A 27,712-nucleotide genomic window follows, 5' to 3' on the forward strand; every position below is an offset into this window, starting at 1 on the left:
GGAAGAAAGCATGAGAAGAAGAAAGCAACAGAGAGAACCACAAAAACAAACAGAAAACAATTAACATAATGGCAATAAGTACATACCTACCCATAATCACTTTAAATGTAAATGGACTAAATGCTCCAACCAAAAGACAAAGTATAACTGAATGAATTAAAAAAAAAAAAAAGACTCATTTATATGTTGCCTGCAAGAGACTCACTTCAGACTGAAGAAACATACAGAATGAAAATGAAGGGAGAGAAAAAGATAGTCCATACAAATGAAAACAAAAAGAAAGTCGGGATGGTAATACTCACACCAGACAAAACAGACTTGAAAGCAAAAGACTGTAAGACAAAGAAGAGCATTACATAAGTGGATCAATCCAACAAGAGAATATAACAACTGTAAATATATATGCACTCAATGTTGAAGTGCCATATAAAGGGAACAATTGACAGTAATACAGTAATAGTAGGGAACTTTAACAACGCACTTATGTCAATGAATAGATCATCCAGGCAGAAAATCCATGAGGAAACAGTGGCCTTAAACAATACAATAGGTCAGATGGACTTACCTGATATACATGGCAAATTCCATCCACAAACAGAATATACATTCTTTTCAGGGCATGTGGAACATTCTCCAGAATAGATCACATTAGGCCACAAAACAAATCTCAATACATTTAAGAAGACTGAAATTATATCAACCATCTTTTCCAACCATAACAGTATGAAACTAGAAATCAATTTCAAGAAAAAAAAAAACTGAAAAAAAAATGCAAACATGTGAAGGCTAAACAACATGCTATTAAAGAACCAATGGGTCAATGAAGAAATTAAAGAGGAAAACAGACAAAAATCTCAGACCCCCCCCCCAAAAAAAGAGAGAAAAGAAAAAAGAACAAAAGAAAATTAAGACAATATCCTTCATGAACTCGGATTCAAAAATTCTCAAAAAAATCTTAGAAAACCAAATTCAATGATACATTTAATGGTCATACAACACAATGAAATGGGATTTATTCCAAGGATATGAAAATGGCAACAATCAACGTGATAGACCACATTAACAAAATGAAGGACAAAAATCATATGATCATTTCAACAAAAACAGAGGAAGTATTTGGCAAAATTCAACATCCATTTACAATAAAAACTCACAACGAAATGCGTATAGAGGGAACGTACTTTAACATAATAAAGGCTATATAGGACAAACCCACAGCTAACATCAAAAGCTAAAAGCTTTTCCCCTAAGATCAGGAACAAAAAAGAATGCCCACTCTTGCCCCTTTTTATTCAACACAGTACTGGAAGTCCTCATCATAGCAATTGGACAAGAAAAGAAATAAAAGGCATCCAAATCGGTAGGGAAGAAGTAAAACTGTCACTATTTGTAGATCACAGGATACTATATAGAGAAGACCCTAACGACTCCACCAAAATACTATTAGAAAACAAATTCAGCTGCAGGATACAAAATTAATAGAGAAATTGGTGGTGTTTTTATAATACTGAAATACCAGAAAAAGAATATAAGAAAACTAACCCATTTACAATTGTATTAAAAAAACAACAACAAAAAATAAACAAACAAAACCCTAGGAATAAATAAACAACCTTTGCAAGGAGGTGAAAGATCTGTACTCTGAAAACTATAAGACACTGATGAAAGATGTTGAATATGATACAAATAAATGGAAAGATACACCATGCTCATGGACTAAAAATTAATATTGTTAAAATGTCCATACTACCCAGGTAAAGCAATCTACAGATTCAATGTAATCCCTATCAAAGTATCAATAGCATTTTTCAAACAATTAGAACAAATAATCCTAATATGTATGGAACCACAAAGGACTCCAAATAGCCAAAGAAATCTTGAGAAGAATAAAAAAGCTGGAGGTATCATGCTCCCAGATTGCAAACTAAACTTCAAAATTGCAGTAATCTAAACAATATAGTACTGGCATAAAAACAGATTACTGGGGGGCACCTGGGTGGCTCAGTGGGTTAAAGCCTCTGCCTTCGGCTCAGGTCATGATCCCAGGGTCCTGGGATTGAGCCCCACATCGGGCTCTTTGCTTGGCGGGGAGCCTGCTTCCTCCTCTCTCTCTCTCTGCCTGCTTCTCTGCCTACTTGTGATCTCTGTCTGTCAAATAAATAAATAAAATCTTAAAAAAAAAAAAAAAACCAAAACAACAACAACAAAAAAACAGATTACTGGAACAGAATAGAGAGTCCAGAAATAAACCCATGCTTATACGGTCAATTAATCCATGACAAAGGAGACAATTATATACAATGGGGGAAAAGACAGTCTCTATAATAAATGGTGATGGGAAAATAGGACAACCTCATTACCACTTGCACACTATATACAAAAAGAAACTCAAGTGGATTAAAAGACCTAAATTTAAGACTTGAAACCATAAAACTCTTTTTTTTAAAGATTTTATTTATTATTTATTTGACAGAGATATAGAGAGACAGCATAAGTAGGGGAGCAGCAGCCAGAGGGAGAGGGAGAAGTAGGTTCTCCATCGAGCATGGGGTCAGATGGGGGGCTCGATCCCAGGACCCTGGGATCATGACCTGAGCCGAAGGCAGCTGCTCAACTGACTGAGCCACATAGGTGCCCCAGAAACCATAGAACTCTTAAAAGAAAACATAAACAGTAAATTCCTAGATATTGGTCTTAGCTATACATATATATATGTACGTATATATAAACATATATATATTTGGATCTGTCTCTTTAGGCAAGGACAACGAAAGCAAAAATAAGTGCATGAGACTATATCAAACTTTGCTTTTGTGTTGTGAAGGTAATTGTCAACAAATGAAAAGGTAAGCTATTGAATGGGAGATTTCCAAATGACATATCTGATAAAGAGTTAGTATCTAAAATATGTAAAAAATTCATACAAGTCAACACCAAAACCCCACAAACAATCCAATTAAAAAAATAGGAAGAGGACTTGAATAGACATTTTCCCAAAGATGTACAGATGACCAACAGGCACAAAAGATGCTCCACATCACTAATCTTATGGGAAAGGTAAATCATAACCATAAGATACTACATCACCCCTGTCAGAATGACTAATATGAAGAAAGACAAGAAATACCAAGTGTTGATGAGGATATGAAGAAGAGAGAACCCTTGTGCACTGTTGGTGGGAATATAAGATGGTACAGCTGCTATGGGAAACAGTATGGAGAGTCCTCACAAAATTAGAAATAAAACTACCATACCATCCAACAATTCCACTGCTGGGTATTTTTTCTTTTTTTAAAGATTTTATTTACTTATTTGACACAGAGAGAGAGAGAGAGAGACAGTGAGAGAGGGAACACAAGCAGGGGAAGCGGGAGAGGAAGAAGCAGGCTGCCTGCTGAGCAGGGAGCCGGATGTGGAGCTCATCATAGGACACTGGGATCATGACCTGAGCTGAAGGCAGATGCTTAATGACTGAGCCACCCAGGTGCCCCCTCCACTGCTGGGTAGTTACTGAAGAAAATGAAAATATGAATTTGAAAAGATATACACAACTCTATGTTCACCGTTAGCATTATTTACGATAGCCAAGATAGGGAAGCAATGTAAGTGTCCATCAACTGATGAATGGATAAAGAAGTGGTATATACACCCAATAGAAAATTACTCAGTCATAAAAAAGAATAAAATCTTACCACTTCATGGATGGACCTAGAAGGCATTATGGTAGGTAAAGACAGAGAAAGATAAATACAGTATGATTTCACTTACATGTGAAACAAACAAATGAATAAACAAAAGAGAGGGAGTCATAGATACAGAAAATGAACTGGTGGTTGCTGGGTGGGGGTGGGTGGGTGAAACAGACGAAAAGGATTAAGAGACACAAACTTTCAGCTATAAAAATGAGTAAGTCAGGAGAAGTAAAGTACAGCATAGGGTATATAGTCAATAATATTGTAATAATTTTATATGGGGACAGGTGGTAATTATACTCACTGTGGTGATCAATTTATAATGTATAGAAACATCAAGTCACTGTTGTACACCTGAAACTAATATTGTGTATCATCTCTGCTTCAATTAAAAAATAAAGGCAATGTGTAAGAATGTGCATTCTTGCACAACTAGGGGAAATTTTGAAAGAGCTCAATCTCTTGATCTGTGTGTGTGACAAAGAGATAGACAATTCGAGCTTGGATGTGTACAGATCTCAGCCTTAACTGGTACAAAGGACTGCAATCATACAGGAAAGGTATCTTGGTGGCAGAAGAAAGGAAGCCCAAAAGAGGTACGAAGATGCCTTTCCTCCTCCGTTCTGTATCACTCACATTTCACAGCCTTGGGTGCAGCCCTAGCTCCGTGGTTACAACCTCTATTCCCTCCTATAAGGCTTCTATCTTAGTAGAGTCTCAGCCCAGACTTTGGGTTAAAACAAAACACAAAAGTTTTCCCTAAGAATTAATCACAAGTCTGCTCTTAGTCAGGCTTGAGGGACAAATTTACTAAGTCTGTGCTCTAGGAGCCCCCAAGCTAAGAGAGAAATATGAAGAATGGCTTAGACCTGCAGCACCTGGCAAAAGCCAATGTAAAAAGCTCTTTGGAGACACTGGCTCTCACTCCAGCCCCAAGATCCCCATTAATAAAGCCCTGTCAAACATGATTTCATAATCCAAAGTTACAAAATACACAAGACCACCTAGCCAGAATCAGGAGACACACAAAAAGCAGAATAAGACAGCCCAAGAACTTCAGGTAACAGAATTATTGAACACCGACTATAAATTAAGTAGATTTAAAATTACTAAAGAAAGAAAGACCTGAACACACATAAAAGGGGAATAAGACATTTTCAACAGAAGACATTTAAAAGAGAAAAACAGAATGTCTATAAATGGAAAATACTCTCAGTGAAATAAAAAAGCTCAACAGATATGCTGAAGAACCAAGTAGATATAACAGAATTTGTGAATCAGAAGAGTGCAGAGAAAATTTTCCTGGATGAAACACAGAGTGAAGATCCTAAAAGAATGTTCCATTATAATCACTATTTGCATAGCGATATGTAAAGCTGAGAGCTGCCCACAATTAGGGCTGCTCTCTTAATGGTAGGTCTGGAGAGAGTCAGGCTAATTAGGTTAGGTTTTCTTTATCCATTTCTTCTTCTGAATCAGCACTCTTTCCCTCTTTTCTCTCTTCCCAGATTTAGCTCTCTCACCTAGTGGATGTTGTAATAAACAGTGCAGATAATCAGTGTCAGGGCTGAACAGTCAATGCCTGTGTGTCTATCAGCATGTGAATACATATCCAGAAACATTACATATACATCTGTCAATGGCATTATGTTTTGAAATATAGGCAGACCGGCAAAATACAGCACCTACCAGCAACTCTGGCTACGGCACAGTACAGACTGGAAGCTAAGCATGAGTTCTGTGACTGGGACACCGAGCAACTGCGTGCGTGACTGTGGGCAAGTCGCAACAGCAGTTCTCTTATCTATAAATTAAAAGGACTAAATTGAATAATTTTCAGGATCTCTTCCTACATCAGTCTCATACTGTTCATAACTTTAAGAAGCTAACAAGCTACATACCACTCATGTATTTTATATTGCAGAACAGGTCTCTGTGCAGAACCTTGTTAGTTACATTAACAACTGATAGTCAGGCTTTCTGGGCTGGAGCAGATGGGAAGTAATGATTAAGAAGTGGAAAATGAACAAAAAGGGGTTCCTTGAGTCAAATATACTGACCGTAGCTTTAAAAAAGTGAGGGGCAGATGACTGTAATAACAAAGAAAAAGTCTGTCACAGGAAACCTAAAAAGAATGTCTGTATTTTGCCATTTACTGTAGGATCAGATGGTTTTAACCCACTGAGCCACCCAGGCGCCCCGGATCAGATGGTTTCACACACCTCAACAACCCTTGAAGGCATCATCATGTGACAACACTGAGCACTAACTGACATTGTCAATAACCCTTGAGTAATCAAGAAAAAGTTGGCTTATATGTTCGATATACCCTATGTGAAAGTGGGAAAGTATAAAATGCATTTTAGGAAGATTCCCCTCTTGATCTCAGTGTTGTGAGTTTGAGCCCCACATGGCTGCAGAGATTACCAAAGAAATAAACTTTAAGGGGTGCCTGAGTGTTGCCATCAGTAAAGCAACCGACTCTTGGTTTCGGCTCAGGTTGTGATCTCAGAGTTGTGAGGCTGAGCCTTATGGTTCAACATGGAATCTGTTGAGGACTCTCTCCCTCTCCCTCTGCTCCTCCCTCCCACACTCAGGCTCGCGCTCTCTTTCAAATGATTAAATCTTGGAAAGATTCCCATAAAGAGGTTAAAAAAATATCACAAGGGTTTTAGACACCTAGAACAATCTTTCATATGGACCTCTGGTGTGTGTGTGTAAGTGTATGCAATTATACAGAGAAATATTTATTAAGGGTATTATATACATGTTGTATGCAAGGTCCTGTAAAGTGGTCCAACACACACACATGAACTACTTTTTAGAGACTTATAATCAAACACAAAACCCCTATAAATGGGGCGCCTGGGTGGCTCTGTCAGTTAAGCATCTGCCTTTGGCTCAGGTCATGATCCCAGTGTCCTGGGACTGAGCCCGGAGCCGGGCTCTCTGCTCAGCCAGGAATCTGCTTCTCCCTCCCCCTGCTCTTGTGCTCTTGCTTTCTCTCTCTTTCTTTCTCTTCCTCTCAAAAAAACAAAATCTTTAAAAAATCCTTATAAACAATATACACAAAAGGATGGTCAATTTATGAAACAAATATATATTGATACAAAGTAGATGTGTTAATATTAACATGGTCAGATCTCTGTGGGGAATACAGCAGGCAAGACTGCTACAGAGGTGAGGGAGGTAAAAACAATTGGAAAGAGGGAGGCTTTCGAGAATCCATGGAAAGCTGGGAAACAATCCATGATAGAGAAGGAGTCAAATGCTTCCTGTGTGAAGGGAGGGGAGGTCTTGTTGCCTGCTGACATGTATGTCCCTTATCATCATGAGTCATCTGAGTTCAAGGAGACAGCCAGTTAATGACATCAGAAGGCAAGCCTGGGCCATCAGAAGAGTTTAAGAGCTGAGAGGGAAGCTTTCCACATTTGTGTGTATGAGCTCACAGACACACCACTTCCATAGGGACAAAGGTCACAGGGAGAAACTCCTCACCTCTGGAACCCTCTACTTTACAAAGGAATGAAGGAAAACCATCAGTGACTTGGAGAATGACTGGCAAGATTAAAGTCTGAGAATACAATGTAATTATAAGTTTTACAGATTACATTAAAGCAAATCACTGAAATGGAAAAAAATTTTAATAGAAAACTGTCACATTTTGTCTTCATAGTCAAATAACTGAACATCATCTAGTGTGAATGGACAGAGAGGTAACTATAGATCTGATTATAAATGTATGCATTTAAACACTTCCCTAATGCTGTGTTCTTGAATTTCGATTTTGCTTAGAAGTTTTCAGCTACAAACAACTTTTATAATTACATTTAGAATTAAGAGGTAGGAAAGCACTTCAGCCTAATGCTCTCCAGAACTAGTCAAGTATTTCTAAATCTATTAGGGTCCTTCAAAACAAAAGTTACTAGCAGTATCTGCTATGTTCAGAGAACTAGGTTACTGACAGCTAACTTTAAATAAATATGTCAAAAGAAATCTATAAATCTATAAATCTATAAATCTATAAATTAAGTTAAGCACACATTATAATTTCTTTAAGGGGCAAGATCCCTTGCGGCACAATTTGCATACATGTTCAAATATGAATCTCTAGTATAAAGCCTGGTCTCTCCATTGTTTGTTGGTTTCCAGGGGGCAGGCATCACATCAGATTCATTCACAGCATATTTTTCCGCCTCTTCATGCCCCTTCTTCTTGCTATGAAGAGTGATACAGTTAACCCTTGAACAACATAGGTTTGTACTGTGCAGGTCCACTTTTATGCGGATTTTTTTTTGGTACAAGCAGGAGAGTATTATAAATGTATTTTCTTTTCCTTATAATTTTCTTAATGTTTTCTTTTCTATAAGCTTTATTATAAAAATATAGTATATAATATATATAACTTACAAGCTATATGTTAATTGACTATTTATGTTATTAGTATGGCTTCTGGTCAACCGTGGGCTGTTAATAGATATTTTGGGGGGAGTCAAAATTATATGTGGATTTTTGACTGTGTACCTCTAACCCCTTCATTGTTCAGGGGTCAACTGTACGTACTCTTGTGCATAAAAGAAAGTCTTGTAAAATGTGGTAAAATCAATGTTCCAGTTTTCATTCCACAGCTTCCAGAGCCAACTCCAAACATCTTTGATATTGTAAAACTTCAAATGCTTTTTTAGACAGGCCAAGCATAAGAAAAGAAGAAAATATTCTTGCATACGTGCATGGAAAAGAGCTTTAATAACCCTTTCCCCAGTTCTGGAAACAACAGACATTCATAGTGACGAGGGGGTTCTGTGTTATGGACAGATAAGAGCTTTCAAACAAGCAAAACAAGAGCAGAGTCACTACTTTCTAATTAACCTAATTGTGGTGCAGCCTGATTATCAGAAGTAGTTATCTCCCAGCCAGAGCGATCAACCTACCAGCTGGCATCAGCAGTGGCAACGATGCCCTCCTCGCTTTCTCCTGCATAGGGACTGACACCAGGAGGGGACAAGCATTTCAAATAAAGAGAGTGAATGTGTATGTGTGTGTGTGTGTGTGTGTGTGTGAGTGTGTGTGACCAAGCAGGTTTGCACATGCATAAATTTCCAACAAACTTGATGAAATCTCATCATTACTAGAAACATTAGCAAATTATGAAACATGCAGATTTGTAAATTTTGATGTATTGTCAAACAAATATGTTTTCTTTCCTACTTTTTTCCCATTTTGTAACTCATGTACAAAGTACTGTAAGTAGAGAAATTAGAATGACATTGATAAATTGGAAATAAATTCTAAGCAGATAACCTAAGATTCTATCTAAATTCTATAGACATCATTTATTACAATTATTTAATTATAGTTATGTGATAAATCAAGGAAGATTCCGTGCCAGTGTAAGAGGTTTTACTAGGTCAAAGTAATGAGCGAGGCTAAATCCCTGCTAATAAAAACAAAGAATGCTATCCTTAGTTTAGCTGTAATCCTGCCTATAAGCAAGAAAATGGGCTGAATGACCTTTTCAGTCTGAAGATTTATGATGGGATTTCATATAATTCTAAAACTAAAGGTAAAATAAGAAGATAAAATGCCTGTGGTCTTAAAAAACATTCAGAAGGGTCATCAATCAGAATGTGGGTGGGGTTGTAATCACTGGTCAAAATAGCAGTCTAAGTGATGCAGAGCTGGGGGTATAGACACACTGGGGGTGGAAGGGAGAAAGGGGATGAGAACAAGTATTCATCTATACACACAGTTATATAAACATACAAATTTATAAACACACACACACACACACACAGCCAAACTCAAAAGCTAGAAAGGAAATCTGGGGCCTATGGCAGTAGAGGAGCTCAAAGCCATGTATCACCCAAGGGTAACTGTAAGAGATGGGATGGCAAAGGGGTTATGAGTACGAACCTGGAAGCCAGACTACTGGGTCTGTATCCAGCTTAGTTTCCAATTGGGATGATGAGGAGAACGTCCTGATACAGTCAACATGAGATTAAAATAAATCAACACTAGGAGCACCTGGGTGGCTCAGTCAGTTAGGCGTCTGCCTTTGGCTCAGGTCATGATCCTAAGATCCTGGGATTTAGTTCCGCATCAGGCTCCCTGCTCAGTGGGCAGTCTGCTTCTCTTTTCCCACTCTCGCCCTCTTTTCCCACTGGCACTTGCTTTCTCTCTCTCATGCTCACTCTCCTTATCTCTCTCAAATAAATAAGTAAATAAATAAAATATTTTAAAAATAAATAAATAAGTCAACGCATACAAAGAAAATGCCTAGAACAGTGCCTGCCACAGAGCAAGCACTCAGTATATGTTAGTTGATTTTACCACTATCATTATTGTTAACCAGGCTGAGAGGACACCAGACATTGGCGATTTAAGGCCCCCCAGGAACAAAAGTCGAGGCTATGAGACAACAGGGACAGGAAGCAGGGAAGCACAAAATCCGGGTCCAGTCAAAAATTCTTCTGCCACCAACTGGAGGAGGTGAGAGGGAGGAGTATGACCTGCTTTGAGCCCAAGGTGAAAGGAGAGTCTTGAGAAATCAGAGCCCCTTGCCCTGTACCTGGCTTGGGTGTGGGGCTTGAATGTTGGCACTATCTGAGCTGAGTGAGAGTAACACAGAAATGGTTCATTTATTAAAGCCCAATGGGCCCTGGTAGAGGCTGCCATGAATTCATCCCACAGACAGACCACCACAATCCAGAATAGAGTCTTCAGCTGGAAAAATCATACTGAGTACTGAGCAGAATACATAAGAACAAATCCACACCTAGACATGCCCTGGCTAAAGCTATCAGAGAGAGAAAATCAGATTACTTACAAAGGATGCAGACTTCTCATCAGCAATAACAGAGGCCTGAGGACAATGGAATCATGTCTTCAGGATGCTGAGGGGAAATAACTGTCAGCTTAGAATTCTGTACTATCATTCAAGAGCTAGAAACGATTGGAGGCACAGAAAAGCTAAGAGAGTGCACCACCCAGAATGTGAGGGATATTGACTCAGGCGAGAAAGAGCTCCAAAAAGGAGAGATGTCAGAAACAGTGTTTGCTAAGAAAGGAAAAAACCAAAAAACCAGATGGGAGTTTCCTCAGCCTTCCACACCCCAGCCTAAAAAGACACCTTTACCCACGGGCTGGAGGGACACATCTTCCCTGAGATTACAGAGGGAAAGCTGTCTTTCTCCCAGTGCCCTGAGGGATACCTCTTGTTTTCTCAGGAACCTGACTCTATCAATAATCTCCTCTTCTCTATGTTACTCCTTTAAGGCTAACTTTCGATTGTTTAACTTTTATTGCAGGCAGGTATTCTGAAATAATTTATAATGAAAACCAGAAGTTCCTGCCACCCTTACCTGCCAGCCCTGTTCCCTGGCAGCAACTATCTTCCGATCTTTGAGCTGTCCTGTCATAGTTATCTTCCTATTTTTAAGTAATATGCAGTGCCAGGGGACCTTTGGAAAATCCATCACCTGCTGGCCAAGGCTGCTGGCCATTTGCCATGTGACAATCCTTCCTTAATCCAGGTGGGGGGGAGGGGGAGACAGAGTTGAGAGCTGTCCCAAAGACAGCATTCTTGTTTTAGAACATAGAACACCAAGACCTGGCCCATTCCATTCCCAAGAGACAATTTAAAGAAGTCATAAGACAATATATTTTGCAAAATTTTTTCTACCTTACTCTGTATCATAAGAATTTACCCATATTTGCTACTGTATTCTATTTCTATTCAAGAATAAAATACACCATCCTTAAATGCAACCCCATGGTAAGGTGAATAACATTAAAGTCTACAAAGTCAACTCGTAGGTAGGTCACTTCACCCCCAGGGAAGCAGGTACTCTGACTACACGTATGAATAATCTAGAATGTGCAGGAGCCTATTCCTCCTAAAAGCATGGTGCGGGCGGGGGTTGTGGGGGTGGTGTGGGGAGTCCTTCACTATTAGGACTTTGGGAACAAAGTCTCAGTAGAGAAGGCTGAGAAAACAGTAGAGGTAATATTTGATTACTTAATATTACCTTTACATAAGATTTTTAAAAACTTCATTGAAAACCCTTTTGACTAATAATTTGTCTCTTGAGAGTTCTAAATCTTTCACTCATTGCCTTACTTTTAAAAATTAAAACAAGGGGCGCCTGGGTGGCTCAGAGGGTTAAAGCTTCTACTTCGGCTCGGGTCATGATCTCAGGGTCCTGGGATCGAGCCCCGCATCGGGCTCTCTGCTCAGCAGGAAGCCTGCTTCCTCCTCTCTCTCTCTGCCTACTTGTGATCTCTGTCAAATAAATAAATAAAATCTTTAAAAAAAAATTAAAACAAAACAAAACAAACAACCAACTTTGGGCCTGAAAAGAAGAAGGAGGCCTCCCCCAATCTGTGGCCAAAAATGTTCCTAGAGTACATTCTTACATTACTTTTTTCTGTCCATTGTCAATGTAGAATGTAACTTCTGATAACGGCAGATGAGAATTTATTCTTTTATTTCCCAATATCCTAGTTAAGTCAGAGTTGGTTCTTCTACTATTATTATTAAGTAAATAAGTTTCTCTGCTGAGCTGTTAAGTATACTCTGATTACATTTCCTTCCTCGAACATTTTGTTTTTCTGGAGTTGATGTGGCTTCATTTCATCATTTGCTTCATATTTTAATACCTATTGCTTACTATTCTCAAAGATGCCAGTGTATATGTAAAATCTTGTACCTACACAAACATTAGGTATCTGCTATTTCCACTACCCTACACTTTTTTCTCTTGAAACCGCTCTGTTTTGGAGCCACCCACCCTCTTTTCCCACCAGATTCCCTGGGCCCGTTGCAGACCTGGCAATCTGGAACCTCTCTGTCACTCCAGCAGGTTCTGATGATAGTGAAAGGCCAATTTTCTGAGAACCCGACTGTCTGAAAATAGCATTATTCTACTGTCACACTTAATTTATAGTGCTGGATACAGACTTCTAAATTAGAATCATTTTTTTTCCTCCTAAGATTTTTAAGGTACTCTTTTCTTCTCTTCCAGCTTTAAGTGCTGCTTTTTAAGAAGTCCAGTGACTTTCTGATTCCCAGTCCTTTGCATGTGACCTCTCTTTTCTTCTTTGTTCCAGTATCTTATCTCTATCCCTGGCATTCCTACATTTCATGATCACATGCCCATATGGGAGACTATTTTTATTCCTTGCACTGGGTCCTTGGCAAGCCCTTCCCATTTGGAGATGCAGGTCCTTCAGTTCTGGAAAATTAATCTGTGTTGTTTGATAGGTTCCTCTCTTCTGTCTTCTGGAAGTCCCATGAATCAGATGTTATACATCCCACACCGAGTCTAATTTTCTTATTTTATCTCCTACTGTCCAATTCACTGTGTATGTGTTACACTTCCTGGAAGATTTTCTTGACTTTATCATCTAACGCTCCTGGATTTTATTTTTATTTTTTTTTGCTATCATAATTTTAATTTCTGAGAGCCTTTTGTTCTGATTCTTTATTTTTAAAAAGTAGTATCTCAACGATGCCACTACCTTCTCTTATCTGAGAATATTTATAAAAGCTTTTATTTTTAAAGTATTCTTTTACCCCTATGCATTATCTGTTACTTCTTATTTCTTTTTTTAGTCTTTTTATTTTGGGCCCTGTCCATTATGTTGGAGAACTTCCTCAAAGGTCTAGTGATTTTTGGCCATTGGTTTCTATTTTGAAGTCTATGTAATATCCAGGGCTTGTTGACTGATGGCCTGCATTCCAGGACAATCAGGTAGCCAGGCAGTTTGTTTGTTTGTTTGTTTGTTTGTTTTTAGAGACCACCCCCCAGGTGTCAGTATCTGAAGTTCTTCCCTCCAGGGACATGTAATATCCAAATAAATCCCTGCAGATTCCAGCTTGGAGGAGAGGAAGAGGAGAGACGGCAATACTAGGTCATTTGAGCTCCTCCAACAGGGTGAAGAAAAGCACTGGGCAGGCCCTACAGGGTCAGCAGTGCAGACACCCTCTGACACCAGTGCCTTTGCTCTGCCTGAGGTCCCCAGGGGGAGTGTGCCACCAGTTGCATTTCTCTCCAAACTACAGTTCCTATCGGAGTGGGGCAGAGGCAGAGGGTCAAGGAGGGGACCTGAAGTCTAACTGCTCTGCATCCAGACTCTGAATTAATCCCTTGTTTCTACCTCCCTGGCCTTCTGCAAAACCTAAGGATCCCATATCCGGACCCTTTCTGGGGCTACGCAGGGCATGACATCTCATTTCCTACTAGTGGCTCTTTCTATAGGCCTTCTGTCCCTTTATAGTTAACGCTGCTCTGCTAAGTCAGCCCTCTTCCATCTACCATCTCTCATGCACTCTGGTCTCCCATTCTCATGCACTCTGGTTTCCCATTCTCATGCAGGTTTTGTAACTATTAAATTCTTTTACTATAATTTCAGTGGGGTTTCTTTGGGGTAGTGAGAAAGACATATTAAAATACACACGTTCAAGCTCTCTGTCTTTAACTCCCCTTCTTCATTGGTTCCTCATCAGTATTTTTAAAAACTTTATTTTATTGCAGTAAGAACACCTGCCATGAGATTTCCCTTGTTTACACATTTTTAAGTGTGTATCTTACTGCTGACTGTAAGTAATAGGTATTTAAGCATTCTCAGATCTCTCCAATATTAAGGAAAATGGGACTAATAAAAATGTTCCTCTTGGGGTGCCTGGGTGGCTCAGGGGGTTAAAGCCTCTGCCTTCGGCTCAGGTCATGATCTCAGGGTCCTGGGATCGAGCCCCGCATCGGGCTCTCTGCTCAGCAGGGAACCTGCTTCCCCCCTCTCTCTGCCTGCCTCTCTGCTTACTTGTGATCTCTCTCTCTCTGTCAAATAAATAAATAAAATCTTTAAAAAAAATGTTCCTCTTGATTCCATGTCTTCTTTCACCTCCTGCATTCACTTTTCCTTCATAGCCAACCCTCCTAAAACAGTTGCCCACACCCTCTCACCTCTTCTGTAAGCTCCCTGTATCTCTCTATCTACTACCATGTACCTTCTACTCCCATTACTCCACTGAAGCTGTTCTTTCAAAGGACAAGGGACAGTCCTGTTGATAAATGCAATAGTCCCATCCTCACCTTACTTGACCTCTCAGGAACATCTGACACCACTATACTCCCACCTTCTCAAAACACTCCCTTTGTTGGACTTGTTGACCTTGTACTGTCCTCACCTCCTCTTACCTCCTTGCACATGGGGTTATACTGGTACAGATTATACCTGCCATGACAGCCTCACCTCTTCCCATGCCATACTCAAGTTCTATGCTACCGTGCACAGAACTTGCTTCAGTTCCTAGAGCACACCATGTCCTGTTTCTCCTCTGGTTGTCATACATCATCCCCCCCCCACTTTTTTTTTTAAGATTTTGTTTATTTGAGAGAGAGAGAGTGAGAGAGAGCATGAGAGGGGAGAAGGTCAGAGGGAGAAGCAGACTCCCCATGGAGCTGGGAGCCCGATGTGGGACTCGATCCTGGGACTCTGGGATCATGACCTGAGCCGAAGGCAGTTGCTTAACCAGCTGAGCCACCCAGGCACCCCATCCTATTCACTTTTATTTGGCCAACTGTGCAAATTCTATGTGTTGGATGCCCTCCTGTGTCTCCTCAAGCACCTATTCCGTATTCTCACTCCCAGTACGTTTGTTAAAAGGTACTGCGAGTGCCTGCTAACTTGTCCATGCTTCATGAAGACAAGAGCCTTGTCTATTTTTTATCTTGTTCAAAGGTGTGTCACTAGAGCTTGTATGATGGCTAGTACACGGCAGGCATCCAATAAGTGTCAGCTGAGTGAATGAAGACGCAGTCAAGAAGGTGAGAATCAAATGCCTACAGAAAAATACCCATTATCATAATTTCTCTTTAATGGGCCAGCAGAGCAAATGAATGTGATTTCCAGAAAAAGACTTTACACTATAACCTAAATTCTTTTGGCAGCCTTTTTCTATCTCCTTATCAGTGTATCTGACAAATGGTCACCATTTTTTTGTACAAAAACAACCAAGATGCAGAGTCAGAAGACCACAGCACCAATACACCACCCAGGAGCTTAGAGAAGGGCAACTGTCTAAATGTTTCAATACATTTACATAGGTAAATCACAGGGTTTTGAAGTGCTATGGGAGTGACAATGTTTTATTCTGGTAGTTTTGGTATAAATTTGCTCACATACTAAATATAGGTCTTTTTTAAAAAATATTTTATTTATTTACTTGTCAGAGAGAGAGTGAGAGAGAGAGCACACAGGGGGAGCGGTAGGCAGAGGGAGAAGCAGGCTCCCTGCTGAGCAAAGAGCCTGGTATGGGTCTTGATCCCAGGACCCTGGGATCATGACCTGAACTGAAAGCAGACGATTAACTGACTAAGCCACCCAGGTGCCCCCAAATAGGTCTTTTAAAGGCAGAAACATTTTAGAAGAAGAGGCAGATTAGCTCTGTCAAGAGAATAACCCAATAGGCTCCTTAAATCATGTGTGTGGTAAGCTCTGAAGAGAAAAAGCAAATCCTAGCTCAAGCAAAACTGGATTTCTAGACTATGAATACCATTTAATTAGTATTAGCCAAGCTCTCAATGCTCAAATGTCCCAAACACCTTCACTGTTTTAGAACTATGCTTATCACTGGGCAAGCACATTCTTCGAAGTCTTTCAAAGTATGTTAACATTTTAGTTGTTTTGAATTGTCTGTAATATTCGACCACACTTAGCCACAACTGAAGAACCTATTTATGGAAAACATGCCTATCTGCAAATAGATCTATTTCCAAATGTGAACTGTAATAAATACTTTGCTGGATACTATATTCCCAGCTGGAAAAATCCAGAAGGAACTCAGAGATTACATATAGTCTCTTGATAAAGAAGTACCATGTTGGAAAAAAAAATGATTTGAACTTAGAAGGAAAAAAGGAGGTGTTGTGATGAATTGCTTTCCATTTCACTTGTCTGAATAGATATTACTCATTTCTACTCTGTCTGCATCTCTGCCCAAAAAAGAACTCATGCATTTGTAATTGAAAAACTGTCCCCAAACAAAAATGATTTCTCCACAGATAGATATTCTAAACCAGAGGGAGGGAGGGATAGACACCCCTTTATCTGTCTTTCCCCCAGAAAGACTCACAAACAAACCAAAGGTGACTCTGGATAGGGTTTGCAGGGATGGGAGTCCTCCACAACAAAAAGCACAGGTAAGAAGGAAGTTCCAAGATACAGACACTGCCCCAATATAACCAAAGCCCTGGGTATGGCAGACACATTGGAGGCACTGCCCATCACCTTCTACTCTGAGCAACTCTGAGAAAAATTAATCTCTGCCTCTGCAAGCCTGCCGATGGCCAAATCAACCAGCTTTCGCTTGTATTTAAAAGTTAGAGAGTATGGAAGTCACCCATGAAAGCTCCTCCTCCCCTTTCCAATCGCTACCATCTATACACATTACCTCCAAGGATGGGAGGAAATCCCACACCCAGTTGATATTATATGGCCTGGACAGACTATGATTTATTTATTGCCACAAATATTCACATTGTTCCTTCCATCCTTTTCTTCAAAATCCAGCCAACTATATGAAATTATATGATAGCAATCTTGCTGATAAGTACACTGGACGTAGTCATTCCATGGGTTTAAGTAAAAATGAGCAGATAAATGAGCACTTAACTCAATGCATATTATGGCTGACTTTTTCTCTCCATTACTGACCACTTAATTTTCAATAATCACAATCATTTCTGATCTGACACTGTAATATCCTGCATCATGTGCTATCTCCTGTGGCTAGACTCCTCCTCCTCCTTCATTTATCTGCCTAACTCCTCTCTGACTTCTCAGATAACTCAGACACTGCCTCTTTTAACAACTTTTCGAATCATACCCAGACCTCAATTTCTCACAAGAATCCTTCTCTTACAGACTTAGGTGTCCCTCCTTTGGATTCCAAAACCATGCCTACATATTACCTTCACGGCTGTAATCACCCAGTATTCTATTTGTTTATAAGTAGACACTTAAAATATAAGACATTTCTCCCTACCTAGTCTTTAAACCCTTCAAAGGCAAGGACTGTCACTCATCTTCATGTTCTAGTTCATGGCACGGTGTCTGGTACTTTGTAGACATTTTAAAATGTGTGTGAAATGAGTGAATACATATATGAACAAATGGATGATGTTCAGACTTAGAAACATTACAGAGATGGGTTTTTAGAAAACATTTAGTTCATCCTACTTCACCCCAAATCCCTCAAACAAGTACTTTCTAAGAGTTGTGCCAAGATGTGAAAACCACGAAATCAATATCTATGTCCAATAAAACAAACATTTTCTAACGAAAATATGATTAAATAAAAACCTTACCGGCAGAGTTCCAGGCAGAGATGCATCAAAGAAAGATACCAAAGAATTTGGAGGTGCTGCAAAGTGGACTCGAGATCCAGAGAAGAGTTTAGAGTTGGAAGAGATCTGGGCATGAATTTCCAAACCTACCACAGCTGCCCATTCATGTTCACTAAAAAGAAAGAATCATTAAGAAGTAGTTAGAGCCATCACTATGCATGAATTTCTCTGACCATAAACCACACATGTTAATTTGCTATTTGTTTTTAACTTATTAAGATTTTAGGTTCTTACATTTTAAAAGGTCATATTGTATCGATGACCTAATCAAAAGCAACTCATGATGAACATCTACAAGACCAGCAAAATAAAATTCATTTACAACACAGCATAGGAAGAGTTCACTGTATAAAGAGGAAGGTGATGAAGGAAAAATATGGCATTCTGAAACAATTTAGAAATGGCTATCAGGTGACGTCTGCTTGGCTGACTCCAGGGAAAAGCACCATTTTCTAGATTAACTGTCCTTTATCAATTAATAACTTAGTAAATGAAAGCTTATTCTTTTTTTTTTAAAGATCTTATTTATTTATTTGACAGAAAAATCACAAGTAGGCAGAGAAGCAGGCAGAGAGAGAGAAGGAAGCAGGCTCCCCGCTGAGCAGAGAGCCAGATGTGGGGCTCGATCCCAGGAACCTGGGATCATGACCTGAGCTGAAGGCAGAGGCTTTAACCCACGGAGCCACCCAGGCGCCCCATGAAAGCTTATCTTACAAACATTTTTAGAATTAACATAAACATCATGCTTCTACTACTGGAGAAATAATGAATAATTGTATATATCACTTAGAAAGGAAGGGATATTCTCCATCATGTTTTGAACTCATTTTAAATAACAATGGCTTGCACGTAAAATGATCAGAGTGACACAGACATAACAGATCATCACTAAATCATATCTTCCTGGAATTTGGGGCAAATGAAAACATGAAACCATTAGATGTGGCTTTTTTTTTTTTTTTGGGTCCCCCAAATCACTTTCAATTCCCTACAGTTTCAGTTTCCTCTGTTTATGCTTGATTGCTATCAAATCTAAGAAGTTGTTAAATGCTATAATAACATCTCCTACTCTTTTCGGTCTGTATGAACACAGAGTTTTCTCTAGGTTTGCGTAAGTGTGCTTATTCCTTCTGAAACCATGTATCCTGGACAATGCCTGTTTACACACACTCCCTCTACACCTTGTTCCTATCTTGCTCTTCTCCCAAGCAATTTTCTGTATTACCTAGATTTTTGTTTACATGTGCTGGGTTTTGTTCCAATTATTTCAACACATTAAGTTCTATATCTATAGTACTGTAAGAAGATTAATTCCTTCTTTTTAAAGTTTGGAAGCGCCGCTGGCAATTGAGAGGAATTAAATGAAGAACTCATCAGAAATTCTGCATTCACTAAAACATCACTCGAAACTATTTTTGCAGTTTCGTTACATGAGAGAAAAAAATACTTTCCATTTACAGTCAGACGATCCAATTTATGAAAGGAATAGAAGCTGAATGGTTCTGGACATTTTCCCTCTGTTGCTCCAACAGAAAAGCAAAAATAATGCCAACCTAACTATCTCAAAGGCTAAAGTGATTACTAAACACATGCCTTCTGTTTCTGTATTTAAAAAGACAGTATTTAAGTCTTATAAAGTATAAACAGCTGTTGAGAGACTATCTAACAAAATAAGCAAAACTCTCTAATCAGAGGGAAGATCTCTTGTATTGACTGCATCCTCCTAGGTCTAGAAACACGTACAACATGAAGCGCCGCCACAGACATTTGGTGTTTTCTCAGTAATGACATTAAGCCACTACCACCCTGAGCTTGCAGGTAAAGGCTCCCTTTCTAGTTTTAGAACACTGCTGTCCCACAGTAGCGCTAAATAAATGTCAGCTAAATAAGATCCCGCCTTCTGCTGTCACCGACCCCTCTTCTAGTGCCATTAGTATGGTTACCGAATCCACTCTTTTGCGTGTGGAGTTTTACATTCCAGAAAAGATCTGCGATTTTACACTCGAGAATTCCCCATATATGCCTACTGTTCGAAGAGTGTTTTACGTGTAGAGGAAGGGGCTGATAGAGGGCTAGTTTTGTGCTTTCGTTTAGGTTTCAGGGCTGAAAGTTATAGCCCAACTTCCCCCCGCCCCCCGCTCATCAAAACTTCTAGACGGAAGCTGTGCTGTAGTGGTTTTCACCTCCCCAGTCCCGCAGTTCCACCTCACGCTTAAATGGGCAGTAATGGTATAAAATAATATACCCTTTCCTTGACTTCTGGGAGGTGATGAGGGGCTGCTGAGCCACGGAGGTCTGTCCCCTTTTCCTGCTGGAAGTGAACCCAATCGCAGCCCCTCTTCCGTGGCGAGAACCGCCGTCAATGCAGGCTAAAACCCAACGCCTTCCAAGACACCACCAGCACAACATGGGCGCCGCCATTGCCCCTCCTGGCTCCTGGTCAGGTGATACAGTCTCCTTCTTCCGCAAGGCTCTCTGGGAAGCGTAGTTCTGAAAAACGAATAAAACGCCTTAGGCTCGCACCGGAAGACTACTATTCCCGGTGAGCATTGCGACTCCAGGGCTGCCGGAACCCTGGCGGAGAGGGGAGGGAAGGAGAAATAGAGGAGAGAATGGGAGGGCTTCTGGGTCGGGAGGTGTGACTCCTCCTAGCGGGGATTTGGGGAGGCTTGTGACGGGGTGAGTTTGAGAGAGAGCAGGTGGTGCGGAGATCCAAAACTAAGAAATCTGGCCGGGATTTTATACCTCGGTTAACCTTTCCAGCTGAAGCCAGTGAACTTGATATCCGAGCCTCCAAGTACACTCAGTTATTTTCTCTTCCCTGCCGGTTCACACGCTAATCTGTGCATTAAATGCAACAAATACTTACTTGCATGCCTACTTTATGCCAGGCACAGTTCTTAGGGACTGACGAGTGAGCCAGCCGTTTATGGCCACTATTCTCGTACAATGTAAGCCTTGTTGGGAGAGGAGACATACAGAAAAGTTACAAAAATAGGACACTTTCATGTAGGTGGTAAGTGCCGTATTTAAACAGAAGTGCTTGGAGACAAACAGAGCTAGACTGTAACTTCAGGTACATTTTAAGTTGTTTTCCTTTTTGTACTTGCTCAGTATTTGAAACACTTTTCCTTACATGTGAAAAAGCCTTGATAGCAGATGCCATCATCCCAACAGACTTCTTTTATTTTTCTGCTTTGAAAACTCAAACCCTTCAGAAACTCCCACTGATGTCTTGTATTTGAGCACACAACTTAGAATAGCCATTCTGCCGTTCTCTATTATATCACCCTATTTTACTTCTCCGCATTATGCTCCACAAGCTCCTTGAGAATGGGGAATTTGTCTTATTCAACAAAGTATTATCATAGTACAAAGTAGGCCCCTTAAAAATATTTGTTGGATGAAGTAGTGCAGCGTGGAGAATGTGTTTGACAAAGATCAAAGCAGATACCCTTTGGAGCAGTAGTTGTTTAGGAGGGAAATGATGAAAGGGAGATGGTGGTGGAGGCAAAGAGAAATTGACCTGTGTGAGAAAGATTTAGGAGGACTCGGTGATGGATTGAGTATGATGGGGATAGACTAGGTGGGGTCAAGTAACTCCTGAATTCCTGGCTTGTGCAAATGGATGGCTGGTGGAGTTATTCACTGAGACAAAGAAACTAGGAAAGAAGTAGGTTTCAGGAAAACATTAATTTGGTTGCCTTGGAGACACACAAGAGAAGTCAAGGAAGCATCATTGATGCCTAACTTTGAGTATGGAGCACAGAAAAAGCTGCAGACTCTATACCTCACATTGGTAGATTTTCAATTATTGATCAATCAATAACCTGTTGATTAGACAGCTGTAACCTATGACCTATTCCCATCAATACTCTTGTACAATTATGATATTTTATGCAGTTTAATCCCTCTATGGAGGCAATTTTAGTTATTCCCATAAAATGTCATTATTTACTTTTCCATCTTTTCTATTTTTTTCATCCACTATCATTGATCCAAATTGCAACACCAGAAGTATTTTCACATGACCAAAAATGAAAACGAGAGAAACAAAAGAGCCTGTAAAGTGGAGGTAGAGATTCGTTCCAAACTTCATTGCTAATTATTGACCTTTATATCAGGTTCAGATAACCCTTGAGATTCTGTAAAGTACCTCTCCTCTGAGTTTCCACATTTCCCACCTTTACTTAGGTAAGTTTGCTTTCTCTTTGCTATTTAGCTCCTCAGGTTTTTCTGGCCCAGACTGGGGGTCAGGAGAGTTGCCTCTGATCACAGCATGGTTCCATCTTTGTTAGGACTGCAGAGGAAAGGGGAATCCCGTATTTAAGAAGTGAGCATAGGCAGCCTTTAGCCAAAAAGAGAGAGACATCTTTGCTACCTTACCACTGGTAATCAGCACAGTCAGGAGGCAGTTCCCTCACATGAAGGGTTAGGTTGTTTTGAAAACCACCATGAGAGAGAGTAGGATACCTAACGAAAATCCTCATTTTATGGGCAAAATGCACATCTTTCTTTGTGAAGCAGTATTATGCAGTGACAGCATATCACTTCAAGGCTCCTACCCTACCACTAGAGGGAGAGCAAATGTAAAGTAAATGTATCTGATTGCTTCACAAATGGAAACCTTCTAGCTTGATGCACATTACATAGCCCTTTCAAAATCCCACAAGAGCTAATGGTTCCCTTCTCCCCCAAGATTATCTGTCATTTCCAGAGATGCCCATTGATTTCCTCATGCATGGTCTGGTGTCTAGGAGGGCACTGTTTTCCAAGCACCCCTCCTGTCTTTGCTCCCTTAGCTAGTCAGGTGCTCTCACCCAATCTCCTACCATGGGACCATTTCTCACCTTCCTCCTGCATGCCAAATCTGATATCTGTCAGAATTCTTACTGACAGAGCTCTAGCTGAGAGAGCTATTTTGGTTCCACCAAAAAGGTGGCTGTCATCTGGAAGACACAGAGATTTTCATTTTCAAGAAGCTCAGAAGGTAGCAGGACAGGGTTTCCAGCAAAAACATTCTCTTAGGGAGAGTTTCTCAGCTCTTATTTTATTCACATAATTGACACAGTACAAATAAATTTAGAACAAGTCTTTAAAAAGACATGTAAGCCAGAATAGAGTTTCAAGTTGTTACTTATAAATGGCAATAGTTAGCAAGTATGTCTAAAATAACATGCTTGGTTTTGTTTAGTATTCTCCAGATAGTCTTTGAATGTCAGAGTTGGATCAGACAGACTAGCTTACCCCCAGGTTTGACTCGAAATCCCCAGGTATCTGTATAAACATATTGATTTCTGAACACAAATCATCACCCCCAAATCTAAGTCGTGATTAATTGTAATCATTCTCTTTCTTATCCTTTCATTAGCACGGGATGGGGAAAAATGATGTGAAAATATGGTATTCTAAGATTTATAACTTCATTAATTACATGGGTGCAATGTGAATGATACAAATGGTTCTAATTATTTAGAACCACTTGTATCTTTTTTTATAATGAAATAAACAATTTTAATGGAAACATTATAATTCCTAGTAAAATTAAAAGGAGAGGGGCGCCTGGGTGGCTCAGTGGTTAAGCCGCTGCCTTCGGCTCAGGTCATGATCTCAGGGTCCTGGGATCGAGCCCCGCATCGGGCTCTCTGCTCTGCAGGGAGCCTGCTTCCTCCCCTCTCTCTGCCTGCCTCTCTGCCTGCTTGTGATCTCTCTCTCTGTCAAAATAAATAGAATCTTAAAAAAAAAAATTAAAAGGAGATAGTTTCCACAATTCACTTTAATCTATCACGGCAATATATCTCAAAATATCTTTATATGTAATCTCAAATCTTAAAATTATGTAAACCAACATATTCTTTGATTAACTATTTTTTCCTGTGGAAACAAAGACAGTGCTTTAAAAACATTTAGGAGACTAACAAAATGTCCCTTGTGGTCTAATAATGCTGGATGTGGTATTTCCTTTTTATTTATTTATTTGTTTATTTTGCAGGGGGAAGGGAGGGCAGAGGGAGAGGCCGAGAACCCCAAGCAGTCTACCTGCTGAGCACAGTGGGAACACAGGGCTCAGTCACATGACCCCAAGATCATGACCTGCGCCAAAATCAAGAGTCAGAGGCTTAACTAACTGAACCACACGTGCGCCCCTGGATGCGATATTTCTTAAGATAGTTGTGAGTTTAGTTGCTCTGTGGGACTATTAGTTTCTATCTGTTCTATGGCTGTAATACCTGGCCTGCTGTCTTAAATTTTGTGCTATGGGGTAGGAAGGAAAGGTAGGTCAGTATAAATCCTCTAAAAAAAAAAAAAGTCCACTTAGAATGATGTATATATGACAAAAATTGACAGCATCACTTTCATGTCAGAAGAACACTGACACTAGAGGAAGTCCTGTTTTTGAAAAAGCATTCTAAAAACATAAAGTTCCTTCTTAGAAAAACCATATTTTAAGACCCAGTCAAGTATCATCAGGGAAAGAAGAAAGCCGGGGAATACGTGCATGCTGGACAATTGGGAGAACAGGGCTCATTTCCTTTTATTTTCTCATTAAGTCTTGATTCTGATAAAATATTGATGTGGAGGGAACAACTGCTTTCTCTACAAGATTGCTTTGAGGCAAAGAAATCTATAACTTTTTCTTCCTTTCCAAGGCAGGGAAATAGAACACCCTGTCCAATGTCTTTGTTGAGATGAAGAGCCATCTGGGACGATGAGGCTCACGCATGGCTGCTGTCAAGCTTGTCTGGCCCCTAAACTGTCATCTCTCCACATCTTTCCTTCTTTCTGGTCTCCAGGGATGGTTTGCTGCTTCCCCAGGCTTTTTCTTTTCTAGAAATCTGACTAATCCTGGAATCAAAGAGGAACTGTGTGTAAGAAAGAAGCTCCCACCTCTACCATATCCCCATGACTCACCATTTACTTGAAAGAAGATACCTCCTGAGTCACAAGTAGTGGGTAGTAGAACATGTCAAGCTCTGAGTCCCTGTAAGCTATGTTTAGCATGTGGTCAGATTCCTGCTGTGCACTAAGAAGCTCTCTCTTCTATGTTTTGGAGTTGGGTATTTACCCATCAGAGTTACAAAGCTTGTACGTACCTACTTAAAAATGTACATGTACACACACACACACACACACACACAGAGCTTCTAAGTAGTATCTCATTTCCAGATCATGTGAATATAATGACCAACAACTTTTAAGTTTCAAATGTTTGGTTTTTTTTTTGTTTTTTGTTTTTTTTTTGTACATCAGCTGGTTCTCTTTAAGTCTAAAAATTTTAAGGAGTAAAAGTACGACATTAAAAAACCACTCCACCAAGACTCATGAGCTTTGATGACACTTTTCCTTCAGTTGAATGAAATCCTACTTGCTCCTTGAAGGGGAGATCTATCAGACTCCACCAGGGTGGTATAGAAGAGAACAGAAAGGCTTATCTTACACATGCTGCCAGGTAATGAGTGTCATTACCTGTGCGTATCTGAACTGGGATCTCTATATCTAGGCTGCCCTTGAACCAAGAATGAATGGGCTGCACAAAGCAATAAAGACTGAAATCTTGTTTGTGGTAGAGCCTTCCAGGCTCACCACAGTTTAATGTATGGCCATCGAGAGAAGATTTAGTGCTCCATGAAGAGGTGCCAGATTGAATGAAAATCAGGCAGCTCTATTCAAACACATTAGCAATCAAATGATACAACTACTGAGATAAATGCAAAGAGAGAGACAGAAAAAAAAAATCCCAGTGATTCATGAATACTAATTAAAGAGGGAAAGACCAGCATAGACATTGTTCTTGTCTCCTTGGAGTCTGACTCTAGACTTTAATTCACCAGTAGGATTTGATAACTTGACCCAACAGTGATTTCAAGTTGTTGTTGATGCCACACTTAGACTAGCTTTGCTACTAAAAGGCATTTCCCCCTCATACACACATACACACATGTAGTAAGAAAGAGCAAAAAAAAAATGGTGCTAAGAATGGGGGCTGAATACTGCATCTTTCAATAGGCAAAGGGAAGTAAGAGTATATAAAGTGCCACTCTAGCAAATAACAAGCCTAATATTCTGTGTTGATTCTCTAAGCTGTTATCTTTATTTTGGCTGCCATAGTACACTGGTACAATATCTCTGAGAAACATTTTTGCTGTGATTCAGAGCCCATGATTTTAAAATTTTATAGAGATTTATTCAATAAATACATTACCTTCTACTTGCCACAGTGAAACTCACATAATCTGATGAAATGTTCTCACATTTTATGAGGGTCAGTTTGACATATTACAGTCTCTCAGAGTTTAGTGTCCTTAGCAGATGTCAAAATGAAGAATCTTGAGTTTAGGAAAGAAAATAATTCGTCTTGCTTAGTTCTCCAAACCAGCAACCATTTTAGGTGCCCAGGGCCTTTCTCTTGGGATCTATGACAAGAGGACATTAGCTGCTATGTAACAACCTCCCTTATAGCAATTCTGTTTTCTAGAATAGTAGCTCACTCCCCCCAAGGAGAACTAATATTTTGCTGTTGGTCTACATTGTTTATTGTTTTTTTTCCTAGAAACTTCAGCTAGACTTATCCTTATGCTCCTTGTGTTCTCTTTACCCAACAGAGATCTAAGGTGTCACTTACTTATCCCAAAGTGATAATATCCTTGTACATTGGTTCTGTTGTACAATGGATCACATGAACTATGCTTCTTGCTGTGTAGGTTCATAGTTGCTGTCCATGGAGTTGAAAAATAAAACTGAGTATATACATGTCTTTCGTTGGACTTCTAGAGGTGAATCATCGATTCAAATGTTGTGTTTACTCTCTCTTCTTTCAAAAATGCTATTATTTCTTTTCAGTTGTCAAAAAGCAGCAAGTGTGGAAGTGATAATCTTCACTCTGTCTTAAATGTAATGTGATAAGACAGGTAAAATTACTGAAAATCACTTAGTTTCTATTACAAGAGTCATGTGTTCAAGGTCCTGTTCTGTCTCTGGATACTATAACTTTTGGCTCCTCCTCTACAAAATTATTTTTAGGAGAAAACCACCCAAAGATTGTTTTTGTAGACCAAAAACCAGGTAAGACCTAAGCATTTAATCTTTGTTAATTAAGACAGAGGCAGAAGTAATCACTTCTCTTCTTATACTTTTAAACCACATATTCTTTTTTAATTAATTAATTAATTTAATTTTTTAAAAGATTTTTTTAATTTATTCATTTGACAGACAGAGATCACAAGTAGGCAGAGAGACAGGCAGAGAGACAGGCAGAGAGAGAGGAGGAAGCAGGCTCCCCGCTGAGCAGAGAGCCAGACGCGGGGCTCGATCCCAAGACCCTGAGATCATGACCTGAGCCGAAGGCAGAGGCTTAACCCTCTGAGCCACCCAGGTGCCCCAATTAATTAATTAATTTGACAGAGAGCAAGATCACAAGTAGGCAGAGAGGCAGGCAGAGGAGGGGGGGAAGCAGGCTCCCGGCTGAGCAGAGAGCCAGATGCTGGGCTCGATCCCAGGACTGTGAGATCATGACCTGAGCTGAAGGCAGAGGCTTAACCCACTCAGCCACCCAGGCGCCCCTAAACCACATATTCTTGAAAGAGAAGTTACCATTTACCTCAGAAGGCCTAA

At 39.9% G+C, this 27,712-nt stretch overlaps 1 protein-coding gene across 1 annotated transcript in view; it reads right to left on the reverse strand.

Moving 5' to 3' along the window:
- The window catches only part of GATB (glutamyl-tRNA amidotransferase subunit B), a 102,413-nt gene extending 81,861 nt beyond the window's left edge, over positions 1-20,552 (reverse strand). The window contains exons 1-2 of the mRNA XM_047717645.1: positions 20,346-20,552; positions 18,062-18,212 (exon numbers count right to left, since the gene is read on the reverse strand). Coding sequence (XP_047573601.1) covers positions 18,062-18,212; positions 20,346-20,521 — 327 coding nt within the window. The 5' untranslated portion in view covers positions 20,522-20,552. The remainder of the gene's footprint in view (positions 1-18,061; positions 18,213-20,345) is intronic.
- Between the last annotated feature and the right edge of the window lie 7,160 nt (positions 20,553-27,712).

This window comes from Lutra lutra, chromosome 2 (assembly GCF_902655055.1).
Source record: "Lutra lutra chromosome 2, mLutLut1.2, whole genome shotgun sequence".
NCBI classification, from domain to species: Eukaryota; Metazoa; Chordata; class Mammalia; order Carnivora; family Mustelidae; genus Lutra; species Lutra lutra.